This window comes from Periophthalmus magnuspinnatus, chromosome 1 (assembly GCF_009829125.3).
Source record: "Periophthalmus magnuspinnatus isolate fPerMag1 chromosome 1, fPerMag1.2.pri, whole genome shotgun sequence".
NCBI lineage: Eukaryota > Metazoa > Chordata > Actinopteri > Gobiiformes > Gobiidae > Periophthalmus > Periophthalmus magnuspinnatus.
Window position 1 is genome coordinate 35628888 of NC_047126.1, and position 24503 is coordinate 35653390.

Here is a 24503-nt window from a genome sequence, read left to right on the forward strand (position 1 = left end):
TTGTGGCGAGACAGATCAGAGAGTCGAGTCATCTGGACCTGTGACTGACGTAAACACTTTACAGTCGAGTCATCTGGACCTGTGACTGACGTAAACACTTTACAGTCGAGTCGTCTGGACCTGTGACTGACGTAAACACTTTACAGTCGAGTCGTCTGGACCTGTGACTGACGTAAACACTTTACAGTCGAGTCGTCTGGACCTGTGACTGACGTAAACACTTTACAGTCGAGTCGTCTGGACCTGTTGAGTTGTCTGGACCTGTGATAGATGTAAACACTTTAACACTTTCAGCTCTGGTTTGTCGTCGCTGAAGCCGCTCTGGGCATGACCTGCAGGATGCACATGTCGAAGACACTTCACCCACTCTAATCCCATACTCTGCACATGCCCAGATCAGCTGTCGATACCAATACCAGTATCAGATCCCTAGTTAGTGTTATCACGATACTAAAATTGCAAACTTGATTTTAATACTAAGGAATAGAATGGATCAAGTGCTTCTTCATAAATAATTAATTCCTTAAGCAGGGAGAACACCGCCCGCCGTCAGTAGGGGTCAGTAGAGAGCAGAGGTGTGAGAGCCAAAGTAAGAGATGGGACTGTGGGCTTTTTTATGGGATCTGAATTTTTTCGATCCGTTCATTTCAAAAAGTCGTTCGAAAGACTGGCTCTTCGTAAGATGAGGAGGAGCGTCTCTGAAGGAGCCCAGGGGTGAAACTAAACTGTTAGAATTTAAGGTCCTATTTTACAACATAATTATAATGTTGCTCCAAAAACATACACGGAGCTGTGTTTTGTGCGACTGCAGCTGATGGTAATGTCATATAATGTTTTCATAATCCTCAGGAGTCAGGGCGAAAATTATTGTCATCTGTTTCTGAACATAGTAAATACTGTACTACTAATTATTATTATTATTATTATTATTATTATTATTATTATTATTGTTGTTGTTGTTGTTGTTGTTGTTGTTGTTGTTGTTGTTGTTGTTGTTGTTGTTGTTGTTATTATTAAGTGTTTATGTCGGGGCTGGGCACGTTAGCTGTCATTTAGTTTTCACTCTGTTGAAAACGTGAAAGAGAATTCATATTAGCACTTATTCTGAATATGTATGGTACATTCCCAACAGGCAAAAAGTGGTAACTTTAAACTTTGTATTGTACTGTTACTGTAGTACTGTGTGTGCAGTAGTACAGTGTGTACAGTAGTACAGTGTGTACTGTGTGTGTTGTGTTTAGGTGCGTCTCATGTTTCTTGATGCTGATCTTTGTCCTGATCAACACCTCGCCTCATGTTTAATTCAAAACACTTCACAATCTGTCTTCACCTCAGACCTATACAAGACCGGGACTAGACTGGGACAAGACCAGGACGAAACCGGGACTAGGCTGGGACAAGACCGGGACTATACCAAGACTAAACCAAGACTGTCTCGTGGCCTGGGGGGTTAGAGAGCCTGCCTCAGCCTCACACTGAAAATCATTAGATTTAACATTTTACTATTTCTTTACCAATTTGGCCATTTATATATTTAAATGGCCAAATTGGGAATATTTACTTCTTGCTTGCAATTCATGACATCACACTGGGGAATTCCATATTTGTTCCCTAGCAACCATGTAGTACACACAGCCCAACACACTCTTTGATTGGCTCTTTGGTTGCTATGATACTCGTGGTCAGAATTTCAAATGTGGAACTTGGCTCCAAATTAGCCGCTATAACTATTAGCCTCGATGAGCTTCATTTGGAGCTGAACGCTGTGGGTCCCATCACACTCACTCAGTCACTTCTTTACACAGACTATGGTTTTATCTCACTACATTACATCACAATCAGAGAATCAAACCTGCCACAGACACTTGAACATTGTTGTGTGATAAAAAGTTAAAAGATGATGAACCTTGAGACTAAAAGTATGAGATGAACAGCGTGTAGAGGAGCTGCAGTGTGAACTGGGCCGTTCTCTTCAGGAGTGTCAGGTTCAGGATAATTGAAGTCAGATTAAGTTGAGCTCTAACCCAGTCTAATCCATCTGTGAATGTGCCGTGTGTTTGAGCTGTCAGCGTTTAACCTGAGCTCATTAAACATTCATGACCCCCGCCCCCCATGCTGCTCTCCACGGTGATACACACTCACCTGTCCGACGCTCAGGTAATGAAGACGCACAGGTACAGGTGGGCTAAGGCCGGATTAGACCTCCAATTAGAACATCACACTGCCACTCGAAGGTCTGGACTCATTCAGAGTATTTTTATTTTTATACACACACAGAAGACAACAAATAAATGAAATGAGATGTGTGGAATTATGACTAAATATATTTCTGATATTTTAGATGATTCCAGCCTTTGCTTTGTGGACAGTTGTGCAAACGGTTGCCGTGTGCGGTGTCAGGGTCAAGAAATGTCAAGTGACCCAAAGCAAAGAAGCTATTTAAAAAAATGTGAAGTTTTAAGTTCAATTTTAGTTTGGTACGTTCCACATGTGTCCATTTGTTCCTGTCTTAGATTCTGTAGGTATAATCCACACTCAGACTCCAGCCTCTACTTTAAACCTCTGGGCTCTCCCACTCAGCCCTTCATTTCATAACAACTTTAACCCCATCACTGTTCACTCTATGGAAAAGAAGGTTGGCCATCGTCATCTGTCCGAAGAACAACAGTGTATAAAATGTATTTATGAATGTACAGACTGACTCAATATCTCACTTGAACATTCACTCCCAGATCTCACGATTGTCTCTGTCTAAAAACTGTCCGCTCTAGAACTGAAATGTGAAAAGAGCTTTTGGTCATATACAAACCTCCCCAGCACTGTCTGAGTTTTATTGATGATTTTACTGAGATGTTTTCAGTCATATGCACAGACTTTGATGGTTTAGTCATTACAGGTGATTTTAATGTACATGTGGATAATGTGTTTGACAGGAACGCTAAAGAGCTCAGTTCTGTCCTTGAAACCTTTGGTCTGACTCAGCATGTCAGCGAGCCCACCCACAACAGAGGACACACTCTGGACCTGCTCTTTACAAAAGGAGTAAATATTTCAAATGTCAATGTGGTGGATGTTGCTCTGTCTGATCATTTCTGTGTCTTCTTTGACCTGTCTGTTATTCCCAAACCAGCGGCTGGTCCTGCAGTTGTTCAGAGGAGACACATAAATGATAGGACAGGTGCACTGTTCATGGAAATGATACACTTTGAAAATGCCTCATGTTCTAATGTTGATGATTTGTTGAACTCTGTGACTTCGAGTGTTTTGAATGTTCTGGACACCATTGCCCCGATGAAGGTTAAAATGGTTAAAGATAAGCAGAAAGCGCCATGGAGGAATGATGACTCGGTCGGGGCACAGAAAAGGGAGGAGGGCCGAGCGGGAATGGAGCAAGTCAAAGCTCCAGGTTCATTATGAAATTTACAGAGAAAAGATGCACATGTACAACCACAGTTTATGTAGAACAAGGCAAAGGTATTTTCTTAAATTGTTGGAAGTTGTAGTAACAACTCTTGTGTCCTGTTTGCAACAGTAAACAGATTAACAAACCCCCCAGCTCCACTGCCGTTAGAACTAATTTCCACATCTAAGTGCAATGAGTTTTAAATTCCACAACGCAAATAACAACCCAGCACCCACCTAGACACTTAGAGCTGACTCACTTTGCACCTGTAACTGACGAAACTGTCCAAGAGATTGTCACCAGTCTGAGTTCATCTACATGCTGCCTCGATGTGTTACCCACTAAATTTCTAAAGTCTGTGCTCAACAGTTTGCTGTCACCACTCACTCTCATAGTTAATATGTCACTTCAATCTGGAACATTCCCAAGCACTTTTGAAGCCTCTCCTAAAGAAGAGCAGTCTTGATGCCACGATATTGAACAATTACCGACCGATCTCAAATCTGCCGTTCCTAGGCAAAGTCCTCGAAAAAGTTGTTTACTTACAAGTTATTAACTTTCTCCAAATGAACAACTCCTTTGATGTTTTCCAATCAGGTTTTAGACCCCACCACAGCACTGAGACTGCTCTTATCAAGGTGACAAATGACATCTGCCTGAGCACTGATGCGAAGTCTCAGTCTTGATCCTGTTAGATCTGAGTGTTTCCTTTGACACTGTGGATCATGGGATCCTCTTACAGAGACTAGAGGACTGGGAGGGCATCTCTGGTACTGCACTAAACTGGTTCAAGTCCTATCTACAAAGCAGAGAGTACTTTGTTGAAATTGGAAAATGTGTCTCGGATAAAATAACTGCCCCAGGGAGGGGTCAATCCTGGGACCCCTGTTGTTCAGTCTCTACATGCTGACAAGACTGAAGTCATCATCTTTGGCCCACAGAAACATAGAGAAAGTGTTAGCAGTCACCTCCAGTCTCTCTAAAACCATCAAATCAAGCTAGAAATCTAAGGGTAATAATGGACTGAGACAGCCACATCAAATCAATAACATCTGCAGCTTTTTACCACCTAAAAACATTGCAAAAACCAAAGGTAAACTGTTAAAGCCAGACTTAGAGAGACTTATCCATGCATTTGTCTCCAGTAGGTTAGACTACTGTAACGGCCTGCTCACTGGCCTCTCCAAACGAGCCTTAAGACAAAACAGAACATCCAGAACACTGCTGACTAGAACCAGGAAGTACGAGCACATATGTCCTGTGCTCAGGTCTCTGGCTCCTGTGGCTCAGAGAATAGACTCTAAAGCAGCTCTGCTTGTGTACAAGTCTCTCCATGGACCAGAACCAAAGAACATCCCCCACATGAGCCACATGAACCATCTCACACTCTGAGGACTTTAGGGACCGGCCTCCTGCTGGTCCCAGAGTCAGGACTAAACATGGGGAATCAGTGTTTCAGTTTTATGCAGCTAAAACCTAGAACAATCTTCCTGAAGATGTGAGACAGGCCTCTACTTTGACAATGTTTAAATCCAGACTCAAAACTGTTCTGTTTAGCTGTGCATATGACTGACAGGTTTTTATTCTGCACTCTTCTCTTTTAATGTTGATTTTATGATGATTATTTGTGATTATTTATGTTTTGATTTGTGTGATTTTAATGTCTTTCTTATTCTGTAAAGCACTTTGAATTACTTTGTATGCGAATTGTGCTGTACAAATAAACTTGCCTTGCCTTGTGGACTTAAATGGGCTCATGTAACAGTCCTCTCATTGACCTCTCCTTCAGTTAGAATCTAGAATGAATCTAGAAGGCACAACAATGAGCTCACGGGTTGGAATGGACACACTTCCACAGTCACTGGACCAGCAGCACACCAGCAGCGGCGCATGACATTTCTCAGATAAATGGTCATCATTAAGTTGCAAAACACAGATATAAACATTAAATAATGGTGTCTCACCAGACGCTGACTTGATCCTGTGACGTACCGCTGTGTTTCCAGTGATGTCATTTATATGTTGAGCTGATATATATAATAATATAAACTGACCTATCCAGCTGTTTCCTATTTATTGATGCTCCACTCGTCAAGATAAAAAAAAGCTTTGCTGCGTTTAATGCAACTAGCAAACCCCAATGTGTTAAATAAAGAGGGGTTAAAATGCGGCGTAGAGGAGCAGATACATGAAATACACACAAAAAACTGACAATAAACTGGAATTTGTTTTAGCTGTAGCCTTGTGTCACAGCGTCCCAAACATCTTGTTGTGATTGGCTGAGATCAGCCTTATGAGAGTATAATTCAGGTATGATTTAGATTTTATTAAGTTAATATTAGTTATGTTGAGGTGACGTCAGTTATTCACGTAGCAGAGCTCTGACCCCGGAGCCGTACCCAGAGCATGGAAAAGCAACTGGAGTTTCTGCTGGTCCAATGAGTGAGCGGGGGCATGACTAACACCACCCCCCTCGAGCCGGCCCCAGGTCCCAAGCGCTCCAGACCCCTTTGGCAGTTAGTACCTCCAGCAGCCCGCTTTGGACATCTAAAAGGGGATGGGACAGATCGCTTTATACAGTTGAAACACTCAGGGTCTGCACTGTACTGGCTCCTACTGGTCCTATGAAAATGAGGCTTATGTGAGTCTTTAGATGAGTCTTTAGATGACTCTTTAGATGAGTCTTTACATGAGTCTTTAGGCAAGTCTTTACGTGAGACCTTACATGAGTCTTTATGTGAGTCTTTAGGCGAGTCTTTAAGTGAGTCTTTATATGAGTCTTTAGGCGAGTCCGGGTTAGTGAAAGAAACACACGAGCATCTATTACAATACTGTTTAATTTATTCATTTCAAATCATTCCAAAAATTGCAAAATCTTCTTTCATTCTCTGTTCAAAATCAAATTCAAGTCCAATTTTTCTTATTTTTGAACCTTACAAAACATCAAAGTTAGATCCATTTTTACCCAGTTTAGAAAAATCTAGAAATGAAAATTATAAAATATAAAATGTGTGATGTGATGGTAACCAACCAGATCGCGGCGTGCAGTCAGCTGGTGGTCAGACTGTGCTGGGATCGGTGCGTTGATCCTGAGGTCTGCTGTGATTGGTCCAGAGGAGCTGTTAGCCCTGCCCTGTTCATGTTTAAATATTCAAATGTCTATTTTGTGTTTGTCAGAAGGATTTCCAGCGATAAGCCGACAAGATGGTGTGGATGAAGTACAACAGCGTCGTCACATAGGAGAAGACCTGGAACACAAGAACAGCCCTGAACAGGACATGGACTAAAGCAGGAGTAAAGCAGGACTAGACCAGGTATAAACCAGGACTAAACTAGGTCTAAACTAGTCAAATATTAAATACTGACCACAGCAGAGATGTCCAGCTGGTACACTTGGAAGGTGGCGTTGGTCTTCACGTCCAGAGTGACCTTGGCCAGAGCCACAGATGCACTCAAGTAGAAGACTGTCGCAATGAAGTGGTACACGAAATCCTACAGGAAGTATACACAAAAGTACTGTTCAAAAGTACTATTCAAGTGTCTGTTACAAGGTCTGATGATTCTTTCCTCTTGACTTAATCAAAAGAAATGTGTGAAGAAAAGTTGATAAATATATGTTGAAAAGAAGTAGAGAGACTCATTTAGAGAGTCCCACACTGATGACATCACACTGATGACATCACAATGATGAAGGGAGTGAATGACCGGGAGAGTGAGGGGAGTGAAAAAGTAAAGGATGTGAGGGGAGTGAACAACTGAGGAGAGAATGAGTGACAGGAGAACAAGTAAGGGGAGTGAATGAGTGAGTAAGTGAGGGGAGTGAACAACTGAGGAGAGAATGAGGTGAGGCGAGAGAACGGGTAAGGAGGGTGAAGAGAGTGAGTATGTGAGGGGAGTGAACAACTGAGGAGAGAATGAGTGAGGGGAGTGAAGAGAGTGAGTAAGTGAGGGGAGTGAATGAGTAAGTGTGGGGAGTGGCTGAGTAAGTAAGTGTGGGGAATGAATGAGTGAGTGAGAGGAGTGAGCAAGTGATGGGAGTGAGTAAGGGGAGTGAACAAGGGGTGAACGAGTGAGGGGGAGTGAAAGAGTGTTGAATATGTATAACTGCACTGTTGTATATATACATAACCGTAATTATCTATAAATACAAGAGCAAAAAATATGTAAAAGTATCACATGAAACAATCTACATAAGTAAAAGAATTTAAGTACTCATTTAAAAATGTACTTAAAGAGTAAAAAGTAATAGGATTTCACACAAATTTTGAGATTTAATAAAGCTTCAGTTGTGATTTTGATAAAGATTTGAGCTGAATTGTGTTCAACAGAAACAACTGAATTATTTTTTCCTGTCTGTTTTTATTTGTATATTTTTGTTTTGTTCAAATTCTGAACTGTCTTTTCAGCAGGTCTCACACAATAATAAAAATACTTTTACTTTTCAGTGCAGTTCAAAAATGTAGTGGAGTAGAAAGTATAGATACTGCTCTCAAATGTACTCAAGTAAAAGTAAAAAGTACACACTGTAAAATGTACTTAAGTAAAGTACAGCTACCTAAAATTTGTACTTAAGTGCAGTATTTTAGTAATTCATTGCACTCCACCTCTGGTCTTGTATTGTATGTGTTAGTGAGCTGAAGACTGATTTGTGACTCTTGTGTCCCTGAGCAATACAGTAGAAGCAACAGTAGGAGTATTTATAGTAGTAGTGGTAGTAGTAGTACTTAGGAGTACTCACGGCGGCAGCCCAGCTGCTCTTGTTGCGGTGACCTCCACAGGCGAAAACACACATCCAGATGAAGGTAAGGACGAAACAGAAGACCGACACAAACATAACCCAGCCCTGAGGATTATGAGGGACCACGTATGTACAAGCAACCAGAATCCACACCAGGACCCCGAACAGCTGAGAACACACACCAGAGACAGCATTAACAACAACAACAACAAAAACAACAACATTACATACAGCTGAGAACACACACCAGAGACAGCATTAACAACAACAACAACAAAAACAAAAACAACAACACTACATAAAGCTGAGAACACACACCAGAGACAGCATTAACAACAACAACAACAAAAACAACAACATTACATACAGCTGAGAACACACACCAGAGACAGCATTAACAACAACAACAACAACAACACTACATACAGCTGAGAACACACACCAGAGACAGTATTAACAACAACACTACATACAGCTGAGAACACACACCAGAGACAGCGTTAACAACAACAACAACAACAACAACAACAAGAACAACACTACATACAGCTGAGAACACACACTAGAGACAGCATTAACAACAACAACAACACTACATACAGCTGAGAACACACACCAGAGACAGCATTAACAACAACATCACTACATACAGCTGAGAACACACACCAGAGACAGCATTAACAACAACAACAACAACAAAAACAAAAACAACAACACTACATAAAGCTGAGAACACACACCAGAGACAGCATTAACAACAACAACAACAACAAAAACAACAACACTACATAAAGCTGAGAACACACACCAGAGACAGCATTAACAACAACAACAACACTACATACAGCTGAGAACACACACCAGAGACAGCATTAACAACAACATCACTACATACAGCTGAGAACACACACCAGAGACAGCATTAACAACAACAACAACAACAACAACAAAAACAACAACACTACATAAAGCTGAGAACACACACCAGAGACAGCATTAACAACAACAACAAAAACAACAACACTACATAAAGCTGAGAACACACACCAGAGACAGCATTAACAACAACAACAACAACAACAACAAAAACAACAACACTACATAAAGCTGAGAACACACACCAGAGACAGCATTAACAACAACAACAACAACAACAAAAACAACAACATTACATACAGCTGAGAACACACACCAGAGACAGCATTAACAACAACAACAACAACAACAACACTACATACAGCTGAGAACACACACCAGAGACAGTATTAACAACAACAACACTACATACAGCTGAGAACACACACCAGAGACAGCGTTAACAACAACAACAACAACAAGAACAACACTACATACAGCTGAGAACACACACCAGAGACAGCATTAACAACAACAACAACACTACATACAGCTGAGAACACACACCAGAGACAGTATTAACAACAACAACACTACATACAGCTGAGAACACACACCAGAGACAGCATTAACAACAACAACAAAACTACATACAGCTGAGAAAACACACCAGAGACAGCGTTAACAACAACAACACTACATACAGCTGAGAACACACACCAGAGACAGCATTAACAACAACACTACATACAGCTGAGAACACACACCAGAGACAGCGTTAACAACAACAACAACACTACATACAGCTGAGAACACACACCAGAGACAGCGTTAACAACAACAACACTACAATAATAACACTACATACAGCTGAGAACACACACCAGAGACAGCGTTAACAACAACAACACTACATACAGCTGAGAACACACACCAGAGACAGCGTTAACAACAACAACAACACTACATACAGCTGAGAACACACACCAGAGACAGCGTTAACAACAACAACAACAACAACACTACAATAATAACACTACATACAGCTGAGAACACACACCAGAGACAGCGTTAACAACAACAACAATAACACTACATACAGCTGAGAACACACACCAGAGACAGCGTTAACAACAACAACAACAACACTACAATAATAACACTACATACAGCTGAGAACACACACCAGAGACAGCGTTAACAACAACAACAACACTACATACAGCTGAGAACACACACCAGAGACAGCGTTAACAATAACAACAACAACACTACAATAATAACACTACATACAGCTGAGAACACACACCAGAGACAGCATTAACAACAACAACAACACTACATACAGCTGAGAACACACACCAGAGACAGCATTAACAACAACAACAACAACACTACATACAGCTGAGAACACACACCAGAGACAGCATTTACAACAACAACACTACATACAGCTGAGAACACACACAAGAGACAGCATTAACAACAACAACACTACATACAGCTGAGAACACACACCACAGACAGCATTAACAATAACAACAACAACACTACATACAGCTGAGAACACACACCAGAGACAGCATTAACAACAACAACACTACATACAGCTGAGAACACACACCAGAGATAGCATTAACAACAACAACAACAACAACACTACATACAGCTGAGAACACACACCACAGACAGCATTAACAATAGTAACAACAACACTACATACAGCTGAGAACATACACCAGAGACAGCATTAACAACAACAACAACACTACATACAGCTGAGAACACACACCAGAGACAGCATTAACAACAACAACACTACATACAGCTGAGAACACACACCAGAGACAGCATTAACAACAACAACACTACATACAGCTGAGAACACACACCAGAGACAGCGGTAACAACAACACTACATACAGCTGAGAACATACACCAGAGACAGCGTTAAAAACAACAACAACAACACTACATACAGCTGAGAACATACACCAGAGACAGCGTTAAAAACAACAACAACACTACATACAGCTGAGAACACACACCAGAGACAGCGTTAACAACAACAACACTACATACAGCTGAGAACACACACCAGAGACAGCATTAACAACAACAACACTACATACAGCTGAGAACACACACCAGAGACAGCGTTAACAACAACAACAACAACAACAACACTACATACAGCTGAGAACACACACCAGAGACAGCATTAACAACAACAACAACAACAACAAAAACAACAACACTACATACAGCTGAGAACACACACCAGAGACAGCGTTAAAAACAACAACAAAAACAACACTACATACAGCTGAGAACACACACCAGAGACAGCATTAACAACAACAACAACACTACATACAGCTGAGAACATACACAAGAGACAGCGATAAAAACAACAACACTACATACAGCTGAGAACACACACCAGAGACAGCGTTAACAACAACAACACTACTACATACAGCTGAGAACATACACCAGAGACAGCGTTAACAACAACAACACTACATACAGCTGAGAACACACACCAGAGACAGCATTAACCACAACAACAACACTACATACAGCTGAGAACACACACCAGAAACAGCGTTGTTAACAACAACAACAACAACAACACTACATACAGCTGAGAACACACACCAGAGACAGCATTAACAACAACAACAACACTACATACAGCTGAGAACACACACCAGAGACAGCATTAACAACAACAACAACAGCACTACATACAGCTGAGAACACACACCACAGACAGCGTTAACAACAACAACAACAACAACACTACATACAGCTGAAAACACACACCAGAGACAGCGCTAACAACAACAACACTACATACAGCTGAGAACACACACCAGAGACAGCGTTAACAACAACAACACTACAAACAGCTGAGAACATACACCAGAGACAGCGTTAAAAACAACAACACTACATACAGCTGAGAACATACACCAGAGACAGCGTTAAAAACAACAACAACAACACTACATACAGCTGAGAACATACACCAGAGACAGCGTTAACAACAACAACACTACATACAGCTGAGAACACACACCAGAGACAGCATTAACAACAACAACAACAACAACAACAACACTACATACAGCTGAGAACACACACCAGAGACAGCATTAACAACAACAACAACAGCAACACTAAATACAGCTGAAAACACACACCAGAGACAGCGTTAACAACAACAACAACACTACATACAGCTGAGAACGCACACCAGATACAGCGTTAACAACAACAACAATAACACTACATACAGCTGAGAACACACACCAGAGACAGCATTAACAACAACAACAACAACACTACATACAGCTGAGAACACACACCAGAGACAGCATTAACAACAACAACAACAACACTACATACAGCTGAGAACATACACCAGAGACAGCGTTAACAACAACAACACTACATACAGCTGAAAACACACACCAGAGACAGCGTTAACAACAACAACAACACTACATACAGCTGAGAACGCACACCAGATACAGCGTTAACAACAACAACAATAACACTACATACAGCTGAGAACACACACCAGAGACAGCATTAACAACAACAACACTACATATAGCTGAGAACACACACCACAGACAGCATTAACAATAACAACAACAACACTACATACAGCTGAGAACACACACCAGAGACAGCATTAACAACAACAACACTACATACAGCTGAGAACACACACCACAGACAGCATTAACAACAACAACACTACATACAGCTGAGAACACACACCACAGACAGCGTTAACAACAACAACAACAACACTACATACAGCTGAGAACACACACCAGAGACAGCATTAACAACAACAACAACAACAACAACACTACATACAGCTGAGAACACACACCACAGACAGCATTAACAATAGTAACAACAACACTACATACAGCTGAGAACACACACCAGAGACAGCGTTAACAACAACAACAATAACACTACATACAGCTGAAAACACACACCAGAGACAGCGCTAACAACAACAACAACACTACATACAGCTGAAAACACACACCAGAGACAGCATTAACAACAACAACAACACTACATACAGCTGAAAACACACACCAGAGACAGCATTAACAACAACAACAACAACAACAACACTACATACAGCTGAGAACACACACCACAGACAGCATTAACAATAGTAACAACAACACTACATACAGCTGAGAACATACACCAGAGACAGCGTTAAAAACAACAACAACAACACTACATACAGCTGAGAACGCACACCAGAGACAGCGTTAACAACAACAACAACACTACATACAGCTGAGAACACACACCAGAGACAGCATTAACAACAACAACAACACTACATACAGCTGAGAACACACACCAGAGACAGCGTTAAAAACAACAACAAAAACAACACTACATACAGCTGAGAACACACACCAGAGACAGCATTAACAACAACAACAACAACACTACATACAGCTGAGAACATACACCAGAGACAGCGTTAAAAACAACAACACTACATACAGCTGAGAACATACACCAGAGACAGCGTTAACAACAACACTACATACAGCTGAGAACACACACCACAGACAGCATTAACAATAACAACAACACTACATACAGCTGAGAACACACACCAGAAACAGCGTTGTTAACAACAACAACAACAACAACACTACATACAGCAGAGAACACACACCAGAGACAGCATTAACAACAACAACAACACTACATACAGCTGAGAACACACACCAGAGACAGCATTAACAACAACAACAACAACACTACATACAGCTGAGAACACACACCAGAGACAGCGTTAACAACAACAACACTACTACATACAGCTGAGAACATACACCAGAGACAGCATTAACCACAACAACAACACTACATACAGCTGAGAACACACACCAGAAACAGCGTTGTTAACAACAACAACAACAACACTACATACAGCTGAGAACACACACCAGAGACAGCATTAACAACAACAACAACACTACATACAGCTGAGAACACACACCAGAGACAGCATTAACAACAACAACAACACTACATTCAGCTGAGAACACACACCACAGACAGCGTTAACAACAACAACAACACTACATACAGCTGAAAACACACACCAGAGACAGCGTTCACAACAACAACACTACATACAGCTGAGAACATACACCAGAGACAGCATTAACAACAACAACAACACTACATACAGCTGAGAACACACACCAGAGACAGCGTTAAAAACAACAACACTACATACAGCTGAGAACATACACCAGAGACAGCGTTAAAAACAACAACAACACTACATACAGCTGAGAACATACACCAGAGACAGCGTTAACAACAACAACAACAACACTACATACAGCTGAAAACACACAACAGAGACAGCGTTAAAAACAGCAACAACAACACTACATACAGCTGAGAACACACCAGAGACAGCGTTAACAACAACAACACTACATACAGCTGAGAACATACACCAGAGACAGCGTTAAAAACAACAACAACACTACATACAGCTGAGAACATACACCAGAGACAGCGTTAACAACAACAACACTACATACAGCTGAGAACACACATCAGAGACAGCATTTACAACAACAACAACACTACATACAGCTGAGAACACACACCAGAGACAGCAGTAACAACAACAACAACACTACATACAGCTATGAACACACACCAGAGACAGCATTAACAACAACAACAACAACACTAAATACAGCTGAAAACACACACCAGAGACAACGTTAACAACAACAACACTACATACAGCTGAGAACACACACCAGGTACAGCGTTAACAACAACAACACTACATACAGCTGAGAACACACACCAGAGACAGCATTAACAACAACAACAACAACAACAACACTACATACAGCTGAGAACACACAACAGAGACAGCGTTAACAACAACAACAACAACAACACTACATACAGCTGAGAACACACACCAGAGACAGCATTAACAACAACAACACTACATACAGTTGAGAACACACACCAGAGACAGCATTAACAAGAACAACAACACTACATACAGCTGAGAACACACGCCAGAGACAGCGTTAACAACAACAACACTACATACAGCTGAGAACACACACCAGAGACAGCATTAACAACAACAACAACACTACATACAGCTGAGAACACACACCAGAGACAGCGTTAACAACAACAACAATAACACTACATACAGCTGAGAACATACACCAGAGACAGCATTAACCACAACAACAACACTACATACAGCTGAGAACACACACCAGAGACAGCATTAACAACAACAACAACACTACATACAGCTGAGAACACACACCAGAGACAGCATTAACAACAACAACAACAACAACACTACATTCAGCTGAGAACACACACCACAGACAGCATTAACAATAACAACAACAACACTACATACAGCTGAGAACACACACCACAGACAGCGTTAACAACAACAACAACACTACATACAGCTGAAAACACACACCAGAGACAGCGTTAACAACAACAACACTACATACAGCTGAGAACATACACCAGAGACAGCGTTAAAAACAACAACACTACATACAGCTGAGAACATACACCAGAGACAGCGTTAAAAACAACAACAACACTACATACAGCTGAGAACATACACCAGAGACAGCGTTAACAACAACAACAACAACACTACATACAGCTGAAAACACACAACAGAGACAGCGTTAAAAACAGCAACAACAACACTACATACAGCTGAGAACATACACCAGAGACAGCGTTAAAAACAACAACAACACTACATACAGCTGAGAACATACACCAGAGACAGCGTTAACAACAACAACACTACATACAGCTGAGAACACACATCAGAGACAGCATTTACAACAACAACAACACTACATACAGCTGAGAACACACACCAGAGACAGCAGTAACAACAACAACAACACTACATACAGCTATGAACACACACCAGAGACAGCATTAACAACAACAACAACAACACTAAATACAGCTGAAAACACACACCAGAGACAACGTTAACAACAACAACACTACATACAGCTGAGAACACACACCAGGTACAGCGTTAACAACAACAACACTACATACAGCTGAGAACACACACCAGAGACAGCATTAACAACAACAACAACACTACATACAGCTGAGAACACACAACAGAGACAGCGTTAACAACAACAACAACAACACTACATACAGCTGAGAACACACACCAGAGACAGCATTAACAACAACAACACTACATACAGTTGAGAACACACACCAGAGACAGCATTAACAAGAACAACAACACTACATACAGCTGAGAACACACGCCAGAGACAGCGTTAACAACAACAACACTACATACAGCTGAGAACACACACCAGAGACAGCATTAACAACAACAACAACACTACATACAGCTGAGAACACACACCAGAGACAGCATTAACAACAACAACAACAACAACACTACATTCAGCTGAGAACACACACCACAGACAGCATTAACAATAACAACAACAACACTACATACAGCTGAGAACACACACCACAGACAGCGTTAACAACAACAACAACACTACATACAGCTGAAAACACACACCAGAGACAGCGTTAACAACAACAACACTACATACAGCTGAGAACATACACCAGAGACAGCGTTAAAAACAACAACACTACATACAGCTGAGAACATACACCAGAGACAGCGTTAAAAACAACAACAACACTACATACAGCTGAGAACATACACCAGAGACAGCGTTAACAACAACAACAACAACACTACATACAGCTGAAAACACACAACAGAGACAGCGTTAAAAACAGCAACAACAACACTACATACAGCTGAGAACATACACCAGAGACAGCGTTAAAAACAACAACAACACTACATACAGCTGAGAACATACACCAGAGACAGCGTTAACAACAACAACACTACATACAGCTGAGAACACACATCAGAGACAGCATTTACAACAACAACAACACTACATACAGCTGAGAACACACACCAGAGACAGCAGTAACAACAACAACAACACTACATACAGCTATGAACACACACCAGAGACAGCATTAACAACAACAACAACAACACTAAATACAGCTGAAAACACACACCAGAGACAACGTTAACAACAACAACACTACATACAGCTGAGAACACACACCAGGTACAGCGTTAACAACAACAACACTACATACAGCTGAGAACACACACCAGAGACAGCATTAACAACAACAACACTACATACAGCTGAGAACACACAACAGAGACAGCGTTAACAACAACAACAACAACACTACATACAGCTGAGAACACACACCAGAGACAGCATTAACAACAACAACACTACATACAGTTGAGAACACACACCAGAGACAGCATTAACAAGAACAACAACACTACATACAGCTGAGAACACACGCCAGAGACAGCGTTAACAACAACAACACTACATACAGCTGAGAACACACACCAGAGACAGCATTAACAACAACAACAACACTACATACAGCTGAGAACACACACCAGAGACAGCGTTAACAACAACAACAATAACACTACATACAGCTGAGAACACACACCAGAAACAGCGCTAACAACAACACTACATACAGCTGAGAACACACACCAGAGACAGCAGTAACAACAACAACAACAACAACAACACTACATACAGCTGACAACACACACCAGAGACAGCATTAACAACAACAACAACACTACATACAGCTGAGAACACACACCAGAGACAGCGTTAACAACAACAACAACACTACATACAGCTGAGATCACACACCAGAGACTGCATTAACAACAACAACAACACATACGTTGTAAATCGCTTTTAATGCTTGATTTTATGTTGTAAATTTTTGTGATATTTTATTATTGTATCCACTGTGAAGCGACTTTGAGTGTCCTGAAAAGCGCTATATAAATAAAATGTATTTAAAATGTATTATACAGCTGAGAACACACACCAGAGACAGCATTAACAACAACAACAGATACAGCTGAGAACACACACCAGAGACAGCGTTAACAACAACAACTCTACATACAGCTGAGAACACACACCAGAAACAGCGTTAACAACAACACTACATACAGCTGAGAACACACACCAGAAACAGCATTAACAACAACAACACTACATACAGCTGAGACCACACAACAGAGACAGCATTAACAACAACATTCACACACTCCAGTAAACACGTTTTTAGCAGGAAAAAAGTAATCAAAAGTTACTACTAGGGCAAGTAACTAATCTAATTACTCAATTTTTTGTTGTAACTAGTTACTACACGATGCCACAGGCCAGGTGGATGTTAGAATCGTAAGAACTCGATCTGAATGTAGATGGAAATTTGACCTGAACATCAAACTCACTTATTTAATTTACATATACTGTACACATTTTCATACACACACATACATATACATACACACACATATATATACACAGATACACACTGCTAGTCCAAAATTTGGACAATCCCCCCCTTTTTTACCTTTTTTTTAACCTTTTATATATACACAGGACTGAACCAGGACTGAACCAGGACTGAACCAGGACTGAACCAGGACTGAACCAGGAGTGAGTCAGGACTGGACCATGGCTAAATCAGGACTAGACCATAGCTAAATCAGGACTAGACCATAGCTAAATCAGGACTAGACCATGGCTAAATCAGGACTGGACCAGGACTGTATGTAAACATTATTTTCCCATGAAATGTGTCCTCTGCATTTGACCTGTCCTTCACAGGAATCCATCTCAAGATCTTGGTCTAGTCTTGGTGAAGACTTTAGCTGGAGAATTTAATGTGTTGTGCAGGTTTTGTTTTGATGGAGGAAAGTGGACAAAGAGAGAACATGCAAACTCCACACAGACACAAAGAGAACATGCAAACTCCACACAGACACAAAGAGAACATGCAAACTCCACACAGACACAAAGAGAACATGCAAACTCCACACAGACATAAAGAGAACATGCAGACTCCACACAGAAAGGCCCAGGAGTCAAACCCAGGACCTTCTTGCTGTGAGGCGCTGTAGCAACACATGGTAGCATCCTCTGGTGTAAGTTTATGATTGCTACATCTGAACTTCCTGTGTAATGCCAGTTACAGCTGTGTAACAAGAGGAAATGGGGTCGAGCTGTTACTTTTACTTCTACTTTTCTAATTTTGAAAACTGTGTGGCGGCAGGGCCGTCAAAAGTATCAAAACTCTGATACAAATCAGACTAGTATCGAAAGAAGATACTCATTTTTCTCGTCGATACTAAAAAAGTCACACTGATAGAAATGAACCTTTCCTGAATATGATGTTGAGCTGAATCTTTCACAAGTATCGACAGTCGACTGAGGGGACACGGAGGAGCATCGGCTGGATCCTTCAAGTGATACTTAGAAGTGTGCAACCGTCGAGTTGAGACACGGCCATAGACAAGTATACACTCATGGACCACTATGGAACCTCCCTGTTCTACTGAGAGCTTACACAGATATAAGACACATGAGAATAGAACACAAAGTACAGCATTTAATGTGGAACAGCACAGTGTATTGTCTTTATAAAAGAGTCTTTTTTATCATCGTGGTATCGGGATCATTTCATTTTACTTTTATTTATCGAGCAGATTAATGAGCACATATCCAGTTCACTTAATGCACATTTCACATATTTTTCTTATTTATTTTTGGGAAAACGTATTCCCAGCCCTGTCAAGCAACATGAGAAACTAGAGAAATACCAGGGGCTGGGGAAGAGCTGGGGAAGAGCTGGAGAAGAGCTGGGGAAGAGCTGGGGAAGAGCTGGGGAAGAGCTGGGGAAGAGCTGGGGAAGAGCTGGGGAAGGCCTGAAAGGTGGAGGCATCAGTGGTGCCCGTGGTCATTGGAGCACTGAGGGCAGTGACCCCCAAACTGGAGGAGTGGCTACAGCCAATCCCAGGAAAAAAAACATCAGACACCTCAGTCCAGAAAAGTGCAGTACAGGAACAGCAAAGATACTGTAGAACCCAAAGCGGTTGCTATAGAAACATGAGGCATTTTTAGATTACAACAGAGAAACACACCAACAATGGAAAGAAGAAAACAGCACCAAGTAGAACCATATTTAACACAATATTGATCTACAACACTTTAATAAAAGAAACATGTCATCACAACAGAGCGCCCTGTCAGCGCCCCCTATGGACAGCTGCACATCACACTAGAGCAGCACGTTTTTTTTCATTTGTACCAAAATGACGACACGACACTGCTGAATCCAAAAAGTGTCACTGATTAAGAAAATAAAACTGGAGAAGGAAGTGCGTACACAGTGGGCCCATACGTCACAGTGGGTGTGTCACAGTGGGCGTGTACCAGTGGGCCCATACGTCACAGTGGGTGTGTCACAGTGGGCGTGTACCAGTGGGCCCATACGTCACAGTGGGTGTGTCACAGTGGGCGTGTACCAGTGGGCCCATACGTCACAGTGGGTGTGTCACAGTGGGCGTGTACCAGTGGGCCCATACGTCACAGTGGGTGTGTCACAGTGGGCCCATACGTCACAGTGGGTGTGTCACAGTGGGCGTGTACCAGTGGGCCCATACGTCACAGTGGGTGTGTCACAGTGGGCGTGTACCAGTGGAGGTTAAAATGGGGCAGATCGACAAAATGGCGTCTTGAAAATAAGAGATTAAACATTACTCAAACATGAATCACTTCAAATACAATTTCAGAGGCTCAATGAGAAGAAACAACTAGAACATGGATGAACATCTGAAGAGTTTGTAGAGCAGGGCTAAAGCGTTTATTCGTGTCTGTGTTTGCTGCTGAACCAGAGCTCAGGGATAATGAGGCATTAACCTGTCTGTGTAACACACACCTCACATGACTGACAGCTCCTGCCTTATTTATGAGTGTCACCTGTCACCTTTAGCCTCGCCCCCTCCTCTAGCTCCACCTTTTTACCTGTGTGACCTCTGACCCCTGTGTAAACGCTGCTGTCTCTCATCCACCTGTCAGTCATCCTCCCTCATAGAACCCCAGAGTACAAGGACACTCAAGTGAAAGTACTCCAAAAAGGAAATTAACATATTTCATAGTTTCATGATATTAAAACTAGAACAGACTCGATACTCGATACCGATACTACAATGATCATGTCAGTGAACACAACTCACAAACTGAAGTGCAACATAAAAATACTGAATAATAATAACATAAAAAGTAGAAATGTAGGTATTATAATAAAAATATATACAACAACATCAGAACAACAGTGCAAACATGACATATTAAGGTCACCGGTATAAAGTCTCCAGTTTCGTACAATGATAAAATTAATGTTAAAAACACTCTTTCTTAAGAAGAGACTGCGATGTTCCACATTAAATGTTGTACTTTGTGTTTTGTTCCCATGTAGCCTGTATCTGTGTAATCCCTCAGTGTCTAATGGGTTCATGGTGGTCCATGGTCCTGTTTGATCCTGGTTTAGTTCAGTAGGTTCATTGTGTGTCCGTGTGTGTGTTCAGCTCAACATCATTCTAAACATATTCAGGAAAGGTTCATTTCTGTCAGTGGGACTTGTTTAGTACCTGTTTAAATGAGTTGTTGGTATGTTTGCAGGCTCTAAATACTACAATACTGTGACTGGTGCGGGCAGTGTTTCTTCCCACTCCAGATCTCCACACTGATAAACATCATGTTATTATAGTCTCTGAAGCTCTTCTGTGTTTTTAAAGTCCAGTGTCCTCTGTGTTTTTAAAATCCAGTATCCTCTGTGGTTTCAAAGTCCACTGTCCTCTGTGTTTTTAAAATCCATAGTCCTTCATCACGCTCATCTGATCCTGACAGCTCTTATCTTTATCATTTACACTGATATTGTGCATACAGCTGTAGTTTTACAGTGTGAACAGAGCATCTGTCTCTTTTGTGCCACTGGAGCTGAGATCTTGGACTAATATTTGGACTCAAACAGGTTTTAGTCCGAGTCTGATCCTGGTTTGTGTTTATTCAGCCTTTGTTAAATCAGGTTCTTCTTCATCTTCAGGTTGTTTATTTTGTACACTTTTTCTCCAGTATGTTTAGATTCTCAGTCTCCATAGAGACCGAGACAATCTATATAGACAGATGTTACTCTTTGAAGATGTTACTCCATGGAGATGTTACTCCATAGAGATGTTACTCCATAGAGATGTTACTCCATAGAGATGTTACACCATAGAGATGTTACACCATAGAGATGTTACTCTTTGAAGATGTTACACCATAGAGATGTTACTTCATGGAAATGTTACTACATAGAGATGTTACTACATGTAGATATTACTCCATGGAGATGTTACTCCATGTAGTAACACCTCTATGTTACATTACATATAACTTGGCCTGGTGCTGTTTCCATGGAGATACAGTTTCTATTGTCATACTGTGTGACATAACATGCCGGTGCATACAAGCAGGTGACAGAATGAAAAGTCACACAGTGAAACTCTAAAACATTGGGACACGCTCAAAACTAATCACAAAGTTGTGAGTTTAACCCCAACTACTGCACACTGAGGTTGTGTCCTTGGGCAAAGACACTTCATATATGTTTGTGGTGTTGAGGCTGGAGGGGCCACATCTCTGTGACCCCCGGGCAGCTGTGGCAACAATGGCAGCTTTGTATTTTATCTGATACAAAGTTCCAAATACATACTTCAGTACTGATGGCCAAACTCGAAGTACACTGTAGTACTCCTTAGTACTCCGTAGTACTCGTAGTACTCTGTCGTACTCCATAATACTCGTAGTAGTCCATAGTACTTTTACCTCACTGGCTCATACCACTTTATTTTAATTTTATATTGTTGAGAAGATGGAAAACAGGCACAAAACACTGATAACGAATAAGATATGACATGACATGATATGAAAACCAGGACTAAACCAGGACTGAACCAGGACTGAACCAGGACTAAACCAGGACTAAACCAGGACTGAACCAGGACTGAATCAGGACTGAACCAGGACTGAACCAGGACTGAACAGGACTAAACCAGGACTGAACCAGGACTGAACCAGGACTGAACCAGGACTGAACCAGGACTGAACCAGGACTGAACAGGACTAAACCAGGACTGAACCAGGACTGAACAGGACTGAACCAGGACTGGACCAGGACTAAACTAAATACACGTCATGCACAACAACTTGGTCAATCAACACCGAGACGAGTTTTTAAAATAAACTGTTAATTTATTAAGTACAGAGTTAAAACTGAAAGTGTCAAATTATTATTATTAAAGAGGAGGTATTTACTTCTATGGGGTAATAAAGAGGAGGTATTTACTTCTATGGGGTATTAAAGAGGAGGTATTTACTTCTATGGAGTATTAAAGAGGAGGTATTTACTTCTATGGGGTATTAAAGAGGAGGTATTTACTTCTGTGGGGTATTAAAGAGGAGGTATTTACTTCTATGGGGTATTAAAGAGGAGGTATTTACTTCTATGGGGTATTAAAGAGGAGGTATTTACTTCTATGGGGTATTAACTCTAACACATATCATATTTACATCTCCATGCTTCCTTTTATTGTTTTGAAAATGTTATATCTGCCCAAAACAAAGTAGTAACATGTTTTATAAGTTTCAATTTTGTTTTTAACACTCTGAGTCTCCCCTCCTTTTGCTCTCTGCACTAAGTCCCTTCCCCTTCAGAGCACTATCATAACACAATCAGCTGTATCCCACTAATGAAACTACTACATCACATCAGGTTTGTCCAGTTGCTGTGTACAGTTTTGTATCATGTTTCTCTTTATATCTATGTACTGGTACTGCTAACCATAAGGAGGGTTTGAATAGGGCCCGGGAGAGATCTCTAGATTACTCAAACAGTGTTTTTGATGACGGAACAGTGTTGGAACATGAGAGAGAGCTCAGAAAACCTCCTCTTTTGTAGTTTTGTATTCAACAGCTCCATCTCCTCACACATCTTTAATCTGAAATATTACATTTTGTAGATTTTCAATAAAAACACAACCACAAGTACAACACACCTGTAGTAGCAGTAGTAGCAGTAGTACTCGTAGCAGGAGTAGTAGTAGTAGTAATAGTACTCACCAGTTCAGGGAAGTACAGCAGGTCGGGGAAAGTTGTGCAGATTCCAAGTCCACTCGGAAGGTTTCCCAAAGTTGCAGTGTTCGATGCCATGGTCTTGAAGGGGGACTAAACCAGGACTGAACCAGGACTATAAAAAGAGCGTCCAAAAACAAAACTAAACCCAGGTTCAACACGAGACAAAATCTGACCAGGTTCAGACATCCACAAACAGATTCACAAAAATAATTATAATGTAAAAAATTATTTCTAAACAAGGACTAGTACCGTTCTTGATCCTCACTGAACCAGGACTGAACCAGGACTGAACCAGGAC

At 41.2% G+C, this 24503-nt stretch overlaps 1 protein-coding gene across 1 annotated transcript; it reads right to left on the bottom strand.

The window, feature by feature from the left end:
* Nucleotides 1–6447: 6447 nt before the first annotated feature.
* On the bottom strand, nucleotides 6448–24291 carry LOC117376053 (myelin and lymphocyte protein-like). Its single transcript, XM_033972461.2, has 4 exons — nucleotides 24191–24291; nucleotides 8142–8309; nucleotides 6770–6895; nucleotides 6448–6651 (listed from the first exon to the last, which is right to left on the bottom strand). Exons 1-4 carry the CDS (start codon nucleotides 24278–24280, stop codon nucleotides 6577–6579), a joined length of 459 nt encoding a protein of 152 aa, XP_033828352.1. The 5' UTR covers nucleotides 24281–24291; the 3' UTR covers nucleotides 6448–6576.
* Between the last annotated feature and the right edge of the window lie 212 nt (nucleotides 24292–24503).

Coding starts and splice junctions, on each gene's coding strand:
- LOC117376053 (XM_033972461.2), bottom strand. CDS start 24,280: ATGGCATCGAACACTGCAACTTTGGGAAACCTTCCGAGTGGACTTGGA. Junction 8,310..24,190: donor TGCTGTACTTCCCTGAACTG/GTGAGTACTATT, acceptor GTGTGTTCTCAG/CTGTTCGGGGTCCTGGTGTG. Junction 6,652..6,769: donor AGCTGGACATCTCTGCTGTG/GTCAGTATTTAA, acceptor CTTGTGTTCCAG/GTCTTCTCCTATGTGACGAC.